Here is a 15,658-nt window from a genome sequence, read left to right on the forward strand (position 1 = left end):
TAGGTGTGTGGGTTTATCTCTGGGCTTTCTGTCCTGTTCCATTGATCTATATTTCTGTTTTTGTGCCAGTACCATACTGTCTTGATTACTGTAGCTTTGTAGTGTAGACTGAAGTCAGGGAGCCTGATTCCTCCAGTTCCATCTTTCTTTCTCAAGAGTGCTTTGACTATTTGGGGTCTTTTGTGTCTGCATACAAATTAAAAAAAATTTTGTTCTAGTTCTTTGAAAATGCCATTGGTAATTTGATAGGGATTACACTGAATCTCTAGATTGCCTTGGGTAGTTTATTCATTTTTCAAAAAATTTATTTTATTTATTTTTGGCTGCACTGGGTCTTCATTGATTCACGCAGGCTTTCTCTAGTTGCGGTGAGCAGGGGCTGCTCTTCATTGTGGTGCATGGGCCTCTTATTGCGGTGGTCTCTCCCGTTGCAGAGCACAGGCTCTAGGCGCACTGGCTTAAGTAGTTGTGGCTCGCAGGCTCCAGAGCACAGGCTCAGTAGTTGTGGTGCACGGGCCTAGTTGCATTGCGGTATGTGGGATCTTCCTGGACCAGGGCTCAAACCCATGTCCCCTGTGCTGGCAGGTGGACTCCTAACCACTGCACCACTAGGGATGCTTGGTTTATTCATTCTGACAATATTGATTCTTCCAACCCAAGAACATGGTATATTTTTCCATCATTTTGTGTCCTCTTGGTTTCTTTCATCAGCATCTTATAGTTTTCGAAGTACAGGTCTTTGTCTCCTTAGGTAGGTTTATTCCTAGGTATTTTATTCTTTTTGATGTGATGGTAAATGGGATTGTTTCCTTTGTTTGTTTTTGTCCTTATGAAATTCTTTTAACTTTTTATTAGAGTGTAGTTGATTTACAATATTGTGTTTCCTCAAGTGAATCAATTATACATATACATATATCCATTCTTTTTTAGATTCTTTTCCCATATAGGTCACTACAGAGTATTGAGTAGAGTTCCCTGTGCTATACAGTAAGTCCTTGTTGATTATCTATTTTACATATAGTAGTGTGTATATGTCAATCCCAATCTCCCAATTTATCCCTCTCCCCTTCCCCCCGGTAACCATAAATTTGTTTTTTACATCTGTGACTCTATTTCTGTTTTGTAAATAAGTTCATTTGACCCATTTTCTTAGATTCCACATATATATGCGATATCATATGATATTTGTCTTTCGCTGTCTTACTTCACTCAGTATGACAATCTCTAGGTCCGTGCATGTTGCTGCAAATAGCATTATTCCATTCTTTTTTATGGCTGAGTAATATTCCACTGTTTGTATGTACCACATCTTCTTTACCCATTCCTTTGTCAATGGACATTTAGGTAATGGGATTGTTTCCTAATTTCTCTTTCTGATTATTTGTTGTTAGTGTGTAGAAATGCAACAGATTTCTGTGTGTTAATTTTGTATCCTGCAACTTTACTGAATTCCTTGATGAACTCTAGTAGTTTTCTGGTAGCATCGTTAGGATTTTTTATGTGTAGTATATCACATCATTTACAAACAGTGACAGTTTTACTTTTTTTCCAATTTGAATTCCTTTTATTGCTTTTTCTTCTCTGATTGCTGGTGTTAGGACTTCCAAAACAACATGGAGTAAAAGGGGTGACAGTGGACATCCTTGTCTTGTTCCTGATCTTAGAGTAAATGCTTTTAGGTTTTCACCATTGAGTGTGATGTTAGCTGTGGATGTGTCATATGTGGGCTTTATTATGTTGAGGTAGGTTCCCTCTATGCCTACTTTCTGCAGGGTTTTTGTCATAAGTGGATGTTGACTTTTATCAAAAGCTTTTTCTGCATCTATTGAGATGATCATATGGTCTCTACCCTTTAATTTGTTAATATGGTGTATTACACTGATTGATTTGGGAATATTGAAAAACCCTTGCATCCCTGGGATAAATCCCACTCAATCATGGTGTATGATCCTTTTAATGTATTGTTGGATTTGGTTTGCTAGTGTTTTGTTGAGGATTTTCGTGTCTATGTTCATCAGTAACATTGGCCTGTAATTTTTTTTGTGGTATCTTTGTCTGGTTTTGGTATCAGGGTGATGGTGGCCTCACAGAATGAGTTTGAAACTGTTTCTTCCTCTGCAGTTTTTTGGATTAGTTTCAGTATAGGTGTTAACTCTTCTCTAAATGTTTGGTAGAATTTTGCTGTGAAGCCATCTGGTCCTGGACTTTTGTTTGTTTTTTGGGAGTTTTTAAATCACAGGTGCAATTCTAGTACTTGTAATTGGTCTGTTCCTATTTCTGTTTATTCCTTGTACCTTTCTAAGAAGTTGTCCATTTCTTCTAGGTTGTCCATTTATTAGCATATAGTTCTTGTATTAGTCTCTTATGGTCCCTTGTGTTCCTGTGGTTTCCTACCTAACATCTCCCTTTTCATTTCTAGTTTTATTGATTTGGGTGCCCTCCCTTTTTTTCTTGATGAATCTGGCTAAAGATTTATTCAGTTTTGTTTATCTTTTCAAGGAACCAGCTTTTAGTTTCATTGATCTTTTCTATTGTTTCCTTCATCTCTATTTCATTTATTTCTGCTCTGATCTTTATGATTGTTTTCCTTCTACTAACTTTGAGGTTTGTTTGTTCTTTCTCGAGTTGATTTAGGTGTAAGGTTGGGTTGTGTGAGGTTTTTTTTGGTTCTTGAGCCTATATGGCTGTAACTATAAAGTTTACATGGCTATACACTTCTCTCTTAGAACTGTTTTTGCTGCATCCCATAGGTTTTGGAACCTCGTGTTTTCATTGTCATTTGTCTCTAGGTATTTTTTAATTTCCCCTTTGATTTCTTCAGTGATCCATCGGTTGGTGGTAGCATAGTTTCAGTATCACTACTTGTGACTGATCTGTTCATATGTTCTATTTCTTGCTGGTGCAGTGTTGTACCTTTCTAAGAATTTGTCCATTTCTTCCCGGTTCTCCCTTTTATTGGCATATAGTTGCTTGTACTAGTCTCTTATGATCCTTTGTATTTCTGTGGTGTCCATTCTGACCTCTGATTTGAGGTCTCTCCCTTTTTTTCTTGATGAATCTGGGTAAAGGTTTATCAAGTTTATCTTCTCAGAGAACCAGCTTTTAGTTTCATTGATCTTTGCTATTGTTTCCTTTGTGTCTATTTCATTTATTTCTGCTCTGATCTTGATTTCTGTCCTACTAAATTTGGGTTTTGTTTGTTCTTCTTTCTCTGGTTGCTTTAGGTGTAAGGTTAGGATGTTTGAGAGTTTTCTTGTTTCCTGAGGTTAGACTGTATTGCTATAAACGTCCTTCTTAGAACTGCTTTTGCTGCATCCCATAGTTTTTGGGTTGTCAAGTTTTCGTTGCCATTTGTTTCTAGGTATTTTTAAAAAATTTCCTCTTTGATTTCTTCAGTGATCCATAGGTTGTTTAGTAACATATTGCTTAGCCTCCATGTGTTTGTGTGTGTTTTACAGTTTTATTCCTATAATTGATCTCTAATCTCATAGCATTGTGGTCACAAAGGATGCTTGATATGATTTCAGTTTTCTTACATTTACTGAGGCTTGCTTTTTAGCCCAGCATGAGATCTATCCTAGAGAATGTTACATGTGCACTTGTAAAGAATGTGTATTCTGCTGCTTTCGGATGGAATGCTCTATAAATATCAATGAAGTCCATCTGGTCTTATGTGTCATTTAAGGCCTGTGTTTCCTTATTGATTTTCTGTCTGGATGAGCTGTCCATTGATGTAAGTGGGGTGTTAAAATCACCCATTAATATTGTGCTACTGTCAATTACTCCTTTTATGTCTGTTAACATTTCCTTCTACATTGAGGTGCTCCTATGTTGGGTGCATATATATTTACAATGGTTGTATCTTCTTCTTGGATTATTCCCTTGATTACTATTTTGTGTCACTCTTTGTCTTTCATAGCAGTCTTTATTTTAAACTCTATTTTGTCTAATCTGAGTATTGCTACTCTTGATTTCCATTTACATGGAATACCTTTTTCCATCCCCTCACTTTCAGTCTGTATGTGTCCCTAGATCTGAAGTGGGTCTCTTGTACACAGAATTTATACGGGTCCTGTTTTTGTATCCATTCACCCAGTCTGTGTCCTTTGGTTGGAGCATTTAATCCATTTACATTTATGGAAATTATCAATATGTATATTTTTATTGCCATTTTGTTAATTGTTTTGGATTTGCTTTTGTTGGTCTTTTCTTCCTTTCCTATTTTGTTCCCCTGTCTTGTGATTTGATGACCATCTTTAGTGTTGTGTTTGAATTCCTTTTTTTATGTGTGTATATCAATTATAGATTTTTGATTTGTGGTTACCATGAGGTTTTGACATAGCAGTCTATATATATACTTGATTGTTTTAAGTTGCTGATCTCCTAATTTCAAATGCATTTCAAATATCCTACATTTGTACTCTCCTCTCACAATTACTGGTTTAGTTACCCTATTTGTGTATGAAGGATTTCCTACCTTTACTGTATGTTTGCCTTACAGGTGAGCTTTCCCATTTTGTAATTTTTTTCTACTTGTTGCCTTTTCCTTTCTGCCTAGAGAAGTTCCTTTAGCACTTGCTATAAAGCTGATTTGGTGGTGCTGAATTCTCTTAACTTTTGCTTGTCTGTAAAGCTTTTGATTTCTCCATCAACTCTGCATGAGAACCTTGCTGTGTAGAGCATTCATGGTTGTAGGTTTTTCCCTTTCATCACTTTAAATTAAATATATTATGCCACTCCCTTCTGGCCTGCAGAGTTTCTGCTGAGAAATTAACTGATAGTATTATGGAGAATCCTTTGTATGTTATTTGTTGCTTTCCCATTGTGGCTTTTAATATTTTTCTTTAATTTTTGTCAGTTTTATTATTGTGTGTCTTGGTGTGTTCCCCCTTGGGTTAATCCTGCCTGAGAGTCTATATTTCTTGGACTTAGGTGACTGTTTCCTTTCCCATGGTAGGGAATTTTTCAGCTATTATCTCTTCAAATATCTTCTCAGGCCCTTTCTCTCTCTCTCCCTTCTGGGACCCCTAGGATGTGAATGTTGGTGCCTTTGACATTGTCCCAGAGGCTGCTTAAACTGTCCTCATTTCTTTTCATTCTTTATTCAGTTTTGAAACAGTGATTTCCACCACTCTATCTTCCAGCTCACTTATCCATTCTTCTGCCTCATTTATTCTGCTATCAATTCCTTCTACTGTATTTTTCATTTCACTTATTGTATTGTTCAGTTGTTTGGTTGTTATTTATATTTTCTAACTCTTTGGTAAAAACCTCCTGTTCCTTCTCACTCTGTGCATCCATTCTTTTCCTGAGTTCTTGTATCTTTATGATCATTGCTCTCAACTCTTTCTTTCTCAGGTAGGTTGCCTATCTTCACGTCCCTTAGTTATTCTTCTGGGGTTTTATCTTGTTCCTTCGTCTGGAACATATTCCTCTGCCATCTCATTTGTCTGAATTTCTATTTGTATTTTTATGTATGTGGAAGGTCAGTTATGTCTCTTGACCTTGGAGAGGTGGCCCTCTGTAGGGGATGTCCTATGTGTCCCAGCAGTACACTCCCCTCTCATCACCCTCTCATCAGGGTAGTTTCTGACCTGTGTTTGCAGACTCAGTTCCACAGTGTGGAGGCGATTGTAGTTTTCTTCCTTCTGGTGTCTTCTTTCTTCCTAGTGGGTGAGGCTTGTGCAGGCTTCCTGGTGGGAGGAACTGGTGCCTCCCCACTGGTGGATGGAGCTGGGTCTTGGCCCTCTGGTGGGCTGGCCATGTAAGGGGCGTGTCTAGAGGTGGCTGTGGACTCAGGAAGCCTTTAGACAGCCTGTCTGCTGATGATGGGTGGGCCTGCATTCTCACCCTGTTGGTGGTTTGGGTGTTGGGTGGAGCCAGGTCTTGGTGCAGCCTCTGGGAGAGCTCAGGCCAGTGAATCCACCGGTGTCCTTGTCCCCATAGTGAGCTACACCTGCTTCCCCAGGAGACTCTCTAAGACCAGCAGGTGAGTCTGGCCCAGGCTCCTATGAAGTCACTGCTCTTGCCCTGGGTCCTGGGGCACAAAGACCTTGTGTGTGCCCTCCAAGAGTGGCATCTCTGTTTTGCACAGTTCTTTGGAGCTCCTGCACTCAAGTCCTGCTGGCTTCAAAGTCAAGTGCTCTGGGGTGGGGGTGGGGTCCTCCTCCTGATGCCAGACCCCAAGGCTGGGGAGCATGATATAGGACTCAGAATTCTCACTCCTGTGGGAGAAGTTCTGCAATATAATTATTCTCCAGTGTGTGGGTCACCCATCTGGGGTGGGTATAGGATTTAATCTTATTGCAAGTGCACCCCTTATACTGTCTCGTTGTGGTTTCTTCTTTGTCTTTGGATGTAGAATATCTTTTTTGGTAGGTTCTAGTCTTTTTTTTTACCAACGGTTGTTTAGCATTCAGTTGTGATTTTGGTGTGCTCCTGAGAGGAGGTGAGCTCAGGGTCCTTCTACTCTGCCATCTTGTCCCAGGATATGCAATTATTTTTAAATGACTGTAATACTATTGAATGAAGTTCATTTGAAATCATCTGCTATCTGATTAAGCAATCAAGTATATTATAATTATCAAACTCAGCATTTTCAGCTAATAAATGTGCAATTCTAATTTTACTTTTTCTACTACAGCAATCTTTGCATACACATCCAGGATAACAGGAATGTTATACTAAGATACCATGACTAATATCTGAAAGTAATTCCAAAGTTAATGTTTAATGTACACATTCCAAAATGCAGAGATTCTTTTAGATGACGTATGGTCACTCTTTACCTACCTGTCCTGTGTGCTCTGTTTCATCTTTGTTTATGAGATACATCAGAAAAAACCTACAGATACAGAGAGAGTAATCAGAAATGGATTGTATGGAAATATCAGCATAAACAGGTACTTCTGATCCTGCCATGGACTAATAACTCTTCATGGCAGAGAAAATAACTGGGTCAAACCTGCAGGGCCAAAAAAAAAAAAAAAAATGCCATGGGGACCAAAAGCTTAATCAGCTTTTAAAATATTTTTTTCAAAGGAGCTATAATGTGTTCACAGATTACGTTATACCTCTTGGGAGCTGCTTTATATCAGGCTCAGTGCCAGACCCTGCCTGCAACTGTTTCCACATTCACTCATGGAGCAGGAATTGAAATCCTCATTTAGATAAACCAATAATTAAAAAGGTTCAATAACTTGTCTAATATTGCACACTTGTGAATTCCAAAACCCACTTTATTTTAATTGCTACAATGCTACTCTATATCTTTTTTTTCTATATCTTTTCTGTTTGTTAGATATTAAAATCAGGTTAGAAACGGATTAAGAAATAATATTGGACTGAAGTACTGTTTTGGCTAGTCTCAAGTAATAGATTTCTATGTATTAGAAACAAAATACAGCATTTAACTGTTTGCAGCGGCGCCTAAAGAGGTCTGTGGTTCTTCAGTAAAGAAACGTGAAGATTCACATATCTCTAGGGAGCAGCTGGAGCATTCCTGTTCGAAATGGAAAACACGGCCCAAGCTCTCTGAGAGGCTTGGTACACATTCTCATCCTGTCCACCTTTTCATTTCATGTTCTAGAAGGTACTGTTCACGTGGAGGGCTGCACTTCATCTCCTAAGTCCAAAGAACCACTAGCTGTGGGTCTTTTCCCTCCGAGAGGTGCTCTCTGTCCTGTTTCTCCAGCTTCCTGAGGTGGGGGATGCCTGGGTATCAGGAGAGGTAGGGGAGTCCGCGTGAGGCACACTCACAGGTAATTGGCCAAGTTGTGTTCCTGTAAAGTGTGGGTTTCAAAGCCATGGGGCACGGTGTCGAAGTAATCATTGCCTATCCCACAGATGAAGCACTTGGTCTAGAAGACAAAGGCAGTATGCAAAGGTCAGAGTTCAGAAAGCAAAACAAAAGGAAAACACAGCTCACCCCTCAGGGGCAGCTACTTGGTTTATGCGGTCTACGTAAAAGATCATCCCAGAAGACTGTGCCAAGCACCTGAGTATCAATTTAACTGTTGCCACCACTACCTCTTGCCGTGGGGTTTAAATGACATAGGAACCAACAGCAGGAAGTAACAGAGGCAGAAAGAAGAGAACAAGATGATGATGGCCGAAAAGCAAAAGCAATGTCTTCTTCTTTTCTCCAGCCTAAGTGAACACGCCCAGGCTTGGTGATCACTCTTGTTCATTACACTGGCTCAAGTTATCTAGGTAGGACTGAATGTGTCCTCAGCTGAAACCACAAACTTGGTATCTATCCTAGCCAAGTCTGATGACCAAGCTGGTGGAGCGGGGTAGGCACAAATTCCTTCCATCTGGGGAGGACCAAACCAAATACCAAGCAGTGAGGTGTTGAATCAATGATTCAGAGAAGGTCCGCCACATGCCAGGCATCATGCTAGGCACACAACCGATATACATGTACTGGGATGGCAGTCCACTCTAGAAACAGGACCGCTGCTCTCTCCGCTTCCCTCCCATCCCATCCATCTCTCTTCACCCGCTAGGTCTGCCGTCTGCAGGCCTGGTACCCAAAACCCAGGGAGAAGCAGGCCTTCCGTTTTATCATTAGCATCTCCTGTGTATCAACTCAAATGAATTCAATAGTTATTGTCCTCATGTGGCTCCAGATGCCCATCTTCCCTGCAAATTAGAAGCTGTTTCATACCGTTAGAGGCATGTTTATGATGCCCTAGATGCGAGAGCCTAGAATCAAGATGATTAAGGTAATTTATAATTCTCCCTGCCTTACTGATCAACAGCTGCTGACAGCAGAAAGGCTCCATTCAGCAGTCCAGTCTTGTACACCATTCAGTGTCTCTTAACTAAACAGGTTCCCACGTAACAGCTTTCCCCAGGAAACCGCCCTTCCTCTTTGTTACCGCTCTCGGTCACTCTGTGTGTAACTGAGCCACCAGGCTTCTCTCTAGAGGCTCATGCTGGACGGAACCTCAGCAACGTCCCCGCTTGCTCCAAACGCTTCATCCTCTGCATCTGGCCAGTCACCAAGTTCTTTTCATGCCAAAGTACTGCCTCCTGCATCCTCAGTGGCACGTCTCTAGCAAAAGCCTCATCATCTCCTGCCTAGAAAATGCTGACAGCTGCTTCCCTGTCCCTGGGTGTGCCAGTGTCGAGCTCACTCCCCCTATTTTAATCCATCGTTATCTTTTTAAAATGTGAAATCTGATCACCTCACTGCCCCGCTTAAAACGCTTTTCTTGCTTCCCAGCCTGTCAGTCACACTGTAAATCTCTCAAATGCATGTTTAGGCTCTTAATTAGCTGGCCGCCTTCTCCAGCCCCTTTACTAGAAAGTAATGCTTCATCCCGAACCAGTTATGCTTCCAAGAAAAAAAATCTGCATATCAAATTCCCTGAGATCAGAGTCTTGGTATATAGAATGTCAGGCGGTGACGTTTTCACAGAATCCAATGTGAATGGTACCCCTGGTGATGGGCATGGTGGGGCACGTCGGAGTGGGGAGGTGGCCTACAACTGGCCTGAGCTCGCTCTCTCTCTCTCAAATCCACACCTCTGCGATCCTCAGGCCTCAGCTTGGGCATCCCTTCTTTTAAGTACGCCCCTGATCATACAAGAGGCAACTAGACACCAGCCCCAGAGACCCCGGCACGCAGGGTTTCCTCCTATAAAGGGCTCATCACACTGCTCACGATGTCCTGGTTACTTATTTGTCGGCGGATCCACCATTTTGAATGAATGGTCTCCCCCTCCTGGAGGGGCAGATGACGCCACACTACTGCTTGTATGTCCCTGGAGCCCACCACACAGCCTAGCAGCCGTGCCCAACTACGTGTATTGCCTGAATCAAAAACAGGCCAATGAAGCCATGCATTGTTCATGTCCCTCCCCCTTCTCCCACAGTCGTCATTCTTTGATAAAAGACAGTGGGGACAGGCAGTGTCCACAACAACAAAAACGCAGAGTCAGAAACGGAGAGACTCACCTCCATGTCTTCTTTGACCTGTTCCTGTTGGTCTCTTAGTTCCCCAAAAGCATCGATAATTAAACCTAGTGTTCAGTAAAGACGGGATTTAATCTATCAACCAGAGAAGGATAATGAAATTCACAGCCCCTTGGCTAAGCCTCCCAAGGAAAGGGACCATGACACTGAGAGATGCTCAGAGCTTGGCAGAAGATGTGAGCGCACACCAGATACTCCTACGAGGGCAGCAGCGTTCTGTCTTTGGGGGGCAGACATACATGCAGTTCCCAGGGCACATACATACTGCCTGAAAAGGGGTTTAAAAATGATGTGACAGCAGGAAAAACCTTGGGTTACCTTGGCATCAGGAAATGGTATGTTACTACCTGCTTCACACCAAGAAGGAGCAATGGCGATTGATGGTCATAAAGTACAGGAAAATGCCACTAATAAGATTGTCAAGTGCTAATTTGCAAATCAAACATGCCCATATTAACTGTGAGGAGTTTTTCTCAAATCATTTTTTTCGCAAGTTCATCATCAATAAACTTTCCCTAGCACTACTGACTGCAGCAGTCAGCAACTAACGGCTTCCTGCTGCTCTGTTCCCATTTCTCCTGTGACTTGCCGGGCTGTATGTTTTATGTTTTCTTCCAAGTGCTTTATATGACTTTGCCCTCTTGTAAACACATTATTGTTACGCTCAATAAAGACATAAAGGAAGGGTTATGAATCCTTTAAACGTGTTCCTGTACTTTACTGATAAAAGGGTATCATTTTCTTGCCTGTGGAATTTAGAGGATAATGTCCCATTTATAGACATTTAATTCAAGCTAGGATAAATGTGTAAGCAGAAGAAGACAACATGAGTGATTTTTCTGAGGGAAAAAAAGTTACCTTGGAATAAAAGGAGAGGAAAAAACTACCCGCTCCAAGTTCCCTTGGAGTAAAAGGAAGATCGAATGGGTCAACGTGGCACGGTGGTTGCACGTGACGGCTCTGGGTCCAGACCCTGTGCCTTTGGATTCCAGCCCTGACACTTTTCAGCTGTACACTTCAGCCAAGTTTCTTAGACTTACTATGGCTCAGTTTCGTCAAATGTGAAGAACAGCACTCTGCTCCCAGGGCACGCGGAACAGACATCATTTTTAAAGAAATCTTTTCAATAGCCCATGGCTTAGAGCTTTTTATAATTTCCATGTGGATAGACCCAAAGGGGCTAAATGGCTCACCCACCACCAGTTGTAAAGGTCGTCAGCGGCAGGGCAGGAAATCAGACCCAGGAAAGTGCTCTTTCCTTTTCCCTCTACAGATTTCCAATGAAGAAACACTGAACGGAAGAGTTCTATTTGGCTTTTCTAAGAAACACCTGACATTCTTACCCCGTCTTCAGTGTTAGCTTCAACAATATGTAGGTCAAATTCTAGATCTTCTTGAGGATGGCGCTTACCTTGTATTATGGCCAAGAGAATGACAATTACAAAGAAGAAGAAGGTGATATCAAAGATGATTCGATAGATCTCATACTCATCGCCGGCTGGGTCTTCGATTTCATCACCGATACCCCCTCCGGCACGTACCCCGACATACATGTGGAACATATAGCACTGGAAAAGAGAGGAATGGCTTCATTTCCTGGAGGACCACTGCCCATTTTTATACTCAACACACCTAAGATTGTCTCTCTTGTTCCTAATCTTCACTGTGGAAATGATGAGCATCTTTGCCTTCTACATCACCTCTTTTTGTTTCAGTATTTGTAATTGTGATGCAAACACTTGGCTCTTACATTTTGCTGTCTTATAGTTATTTTTTTGTTTTTTGGGTTTTTTTGCGGTACACGGGCCTCTCACTGTTGTGGCCTCTCCCGCTGTGGAGCACAGGCTCTGGACGCGCAGGCTCAGCGGCCATGGCTCACGGGCCCAGCCACTCTGTGGCATGTGGGATCTTCCCAGACCAGGGCACGAACCCGTGTCCCCTGCATCGGCAGGCGGACTCTCAACCACTGCGCCACCAGGGAAGCCCTCTGCTGTCTTTTAAACAAAACTCTGTGCTGCATACTCTGCTTAGCGCCTGCTGTCATACTTTGCGGGAAATGAAAAATACCTCACTAGCATCAGGCATAAGGTTATCCCATTAGGATCACAGTAAGGGCCACAAAACTATATTTAATTGCACTGTTCAGTTTTTTTGTGAGCATAACAGACAAAGGAATGGGGAAGTAAAAGTCCATTGTATAACTGGATGGAAAGTTAGAAATTAAGTGAGGAAAAAACCAGACTTAACACTTACCATCCTCTCGTCTATCACATTGGAATATAATGCGAAAAATTTTTAACTTTAATGTCTAGAATAAAGAAAAATGAGAGAGGCAGGGAAGAACTAGCAGCTCATTGTTTAAACTTTAAAGCAACCGACAACATGTACAGCTGCAAGTGTCCATTGCCAAAAAAGAGGGGTGCAGTAAAGCGCTTTGGGGTAGGGTTTCTCAGCCTCAAAATCATTAACATTTTAGGCCAGATAATTCTTTGTTGTGAGGTCTGTCTTATGCACTGTAGCATATGTTAGAAGGATCTCTGGCCTCTACTCACTAGATGCCAGTAGCGCCCCACCCCACAGACAATCAAAAATGTCTGCAGACATTGCCAAGTGTCCTCTTGGCGGGGGGGGGGGGCAACATCAGGACCACTGGATTAAGCATCTAGGGTTTTATCTTTATTTAGGATAAGTCCACACTCTCCATTCCAGGCCCTCTGATTTAGCCCTACTTCCCCTCTCTAAGTTCCCCTCTCCCAAGCACCGCCCTGTCCTCTACCCATGCCTCCTCCAAATACAGTATTCCTGATTCTAGATCTTTGCCTGCATAGTCTCCTCATCTTGCAATATTCTTTCCCATTTGTATCCCATTAGAACCTACTCATCCTTCAGAACCTCAATGAATAATCTTTCTTCCATGAGCCCTCCTCAGACTGTTCGAGAAACTCTCATTTACCCAACTGATGTCACCCATCAATGCAAAACAAAAATCTCACTGTCTGCCGTAACCCTAACGAACGGGGCAAAGACCTCGAAACAGCATCTTCACTCAGTGAGACACCGCACTCCTCTGGTTTTCTCCTACATTTCTGGTCATTCCTTCTCAGCCCCCTTGGCTGGTTCTTCCTCATCTCCCTATCTCTTCATGAACTAATGCCCAGGATTGGGTTCTCTGACTTTTTGTTTCTTTTAGGACACTCCCTTGGGGAACTTTTCCAGTTTCATGCTTAAATACCATCTGTGCTAATTACTTCAAAAAATTTCTATTTACATCTTGGGTCTCTTTCCTGAATTCCAGACTTGTATCTCCAACCTATTTTTTCATTTGATGTTTTATGATCTATCTCACTCCACTAGAATTAGTCCCATTATAAGAAGAATTACTTGGGTTACTACTCTATCATCAGTGCCTAAATAATGTCCAGCACATGATAGGTACTCAAAAATCACTTGTGGGATGGGATGACTGAGGAGTGAAAAGTTATGACTGGTCAGCTGTTCTCATGGAGAACGGCTCAAATAGACCTCAGATTCTCAGGTCATTTTAAAGAACATAAAGTTCAGGCAAAGAATAGGCAGCAAGATGATACCAAAATGCTCATAGTTCAACAGCCAATTGCTGATAGGAAACTTCTTGTATTCTGCATCTAAGTCAGATGCCTGGAATTTAATGAACAGAATTAAATAAAGGTTGGGTCACTTAGGCAATAGCAGTGAAAGCAAAAATAAACGAATGGCATCTAATCAAACTTATAAGCTTTTGCGCAACAAAGGAAACCAGGAGCAAAACAAAAAGGAAACCATAAGCAAAACGTGGACTGGCAGAAAATATGTGCAAATCATGTGACTGATAAGGGCTTAAGTTCCAAAATATACAAACAGCTCATACAATTCAATAAGAAAAAAACAAACCACCCAATCGAATAATGGGCAGAAGACCTAAATAGACATTTCTCCAAAGACAACATACAGCTGGCCAAAAGGCACATGAAAAGATGCTCATTATCACTAATTATTAGAGGAATGCATATCAAGACTACAGCGGGGTACCGCCTCACACTGGTCAGAATAGCCACCATTAAAAAAATCTTATCAATACAAATAACAAATGCTGGAGAGGGTGTGGAGAAAAGGGAACCCTCCTACACTGTTGGTGGGAATGTAAATTTGTACAACCATTATGGAGAACAGTATGAAGGTTCCTTAAAAAATAAAAATAGAGTTGCCATATGATCCAGCAATTCCACTCCTGAGCATATACCCAGACAAAACTGTAATTCATACAGATACATGCACCCCATGTTCACTGCAGCACTATTTACAATAGCCAAGACATGGAAATAACTTAAAAGTCCATTGACGGATGGATAAAGAAGATGTGGTACACACACACACACACACACACACACACACACACACACACACACACACTGGAATATTACTCAGCCATAAAAAGAATGAAATAATGCCATCTGCAGCAATATGGATGCAACTAGAGATTGTCATACTAAGCTAAATAAGTCAGAAAAAGAAAGACAAATACCACATGATATCACTTATATGTGGAATCTAAAATATGACACAAATGAACCTATCTACAAAACAGAAACAGACTCACAGACGTAGAGAACAGACCTGTGGTTGCCAAGGCTGGGGGAGTTGGAGGAGGGATGGATTGGGAGTTTGGGATTAGCAGATGCAAACTATTATATATAGGATGGATAAACAACAAGGTCCTACTGTATAGCACAGGGAACTATATTCAATATCCTGTGATAAACCGTAATGGAAAAAAATACAAAAAGAATATATACATATGTATAACGGAATCACTGTGCTGTACAGCAAAAATTAATGCAACATTGTGAATCAACTATACTTCAATAAAATTAAAAAAAAAAAAGATTGGGTCACTCAGAAAAGAGGTTGGTCAGTCTGGGATGCAATACGCAAAGAGCATCACCCCAGAACTGTTCTGCAGCCCAGGGAAGGGGTCTCTCTTACAGAGAGGCCAGGATAGTCCTATTTTACAGACAGCCTGATGAGACCAATGGTGCCTAAACTTAATCCTGCATCCACATCTCCTGGAGGCTTAAACATTCTGGATTCCTGGTACCACGTACTGAATCAATCTTTAGAAATAAAAATTTGAAGACATTTTAAAAAAGCCCTCAGGACATGGCATTACTTTCTTAGAACTGTTTGTCTAAAACAGTGCTTGAAACTGTAAATGGTGGATCTGTGGGTAGAGAAAGTTTTATTTTCCCTGTATATTCTTGCATACTGTTGGAATTAGTTTCTACCACATGCATTTCTTATTTTTATTAAGAAAAATTGGGGGTTATATGTTTTTCTCCAAATCTGTCCACACATGTGATTAACTGTGGCTACAGGAAATAGAATTATTATTGCAGCTGCCTACTCTTTACTTAGTGAACTAACATAGGCCATCCTTTCCTAGCTTTCCCATTCTTAGCTTTGTTTGTAAAACTCCCCCTGCCCCCTTTGGCTGGCGACTTAATTTGGACAATCTACCTGGCTGTGGTCTGGCATTTCTCCATGTCAAATTCTGGCCCTTTGACCCCCCACACTAATAGCCATAGTGGGCCAGCGGTGGATCACTGCAGTTCCCTGTTCAGGTCCTGGAAATGCCCTAGCTCTCCAAGCCCGCTTATTTGAC

General features: G+C 41.4%; 1 protein-coding gene across 2 annotated transcripts in view; it reads right to left on the bottom strand.

The window, feature by feature from the left end:
• The window catches only part of RYR2 (ryanodine receptor 2), a gene marked incomplete at both ends in the record, with an annotated part of 711,173 nt that overhangs the window by 3,444 nt on the left and 692,071 nt on the right, over nucleotides 1–15,658 (bottom strand). For both annotated transcript variants that reach the window (XM_082854592.1, XM_082854593.1), the window contains 4 exons: nucleotides 6,793–6,844; nucleotides 7,759–7,859; nucleotides 9,964–10,028; nucleotides 11,393–11,549. In XM_082854592.1, coding sequence (XP_082710718.1) covers nucleotides 6,793–6,844; nucleotides 7,759–7,859; nucleotides 9,964–10,028; nucleotides 11,393–11,549 — 375 coding nt within the window. The remainder of the gene's footprint in view (nucleotides 1–6,792; nucleotides 6,845–7,758; nucleotides 7,860–9,963; nucleotides 10,029–11,392; nucleotides 11,550–15,658) is intronic.

Source organism: Leucopleurus acutus, assembly GCF_964270905.1.
Source record: "Leucopleurus acutus genome assembly, chromosome: 14".
NCBI lineage: Eukaryota > Metazoa > Chordata > Mammalia > Artiodactyla > Delphinidae > Leucopleurus > Leucopleurus acutus.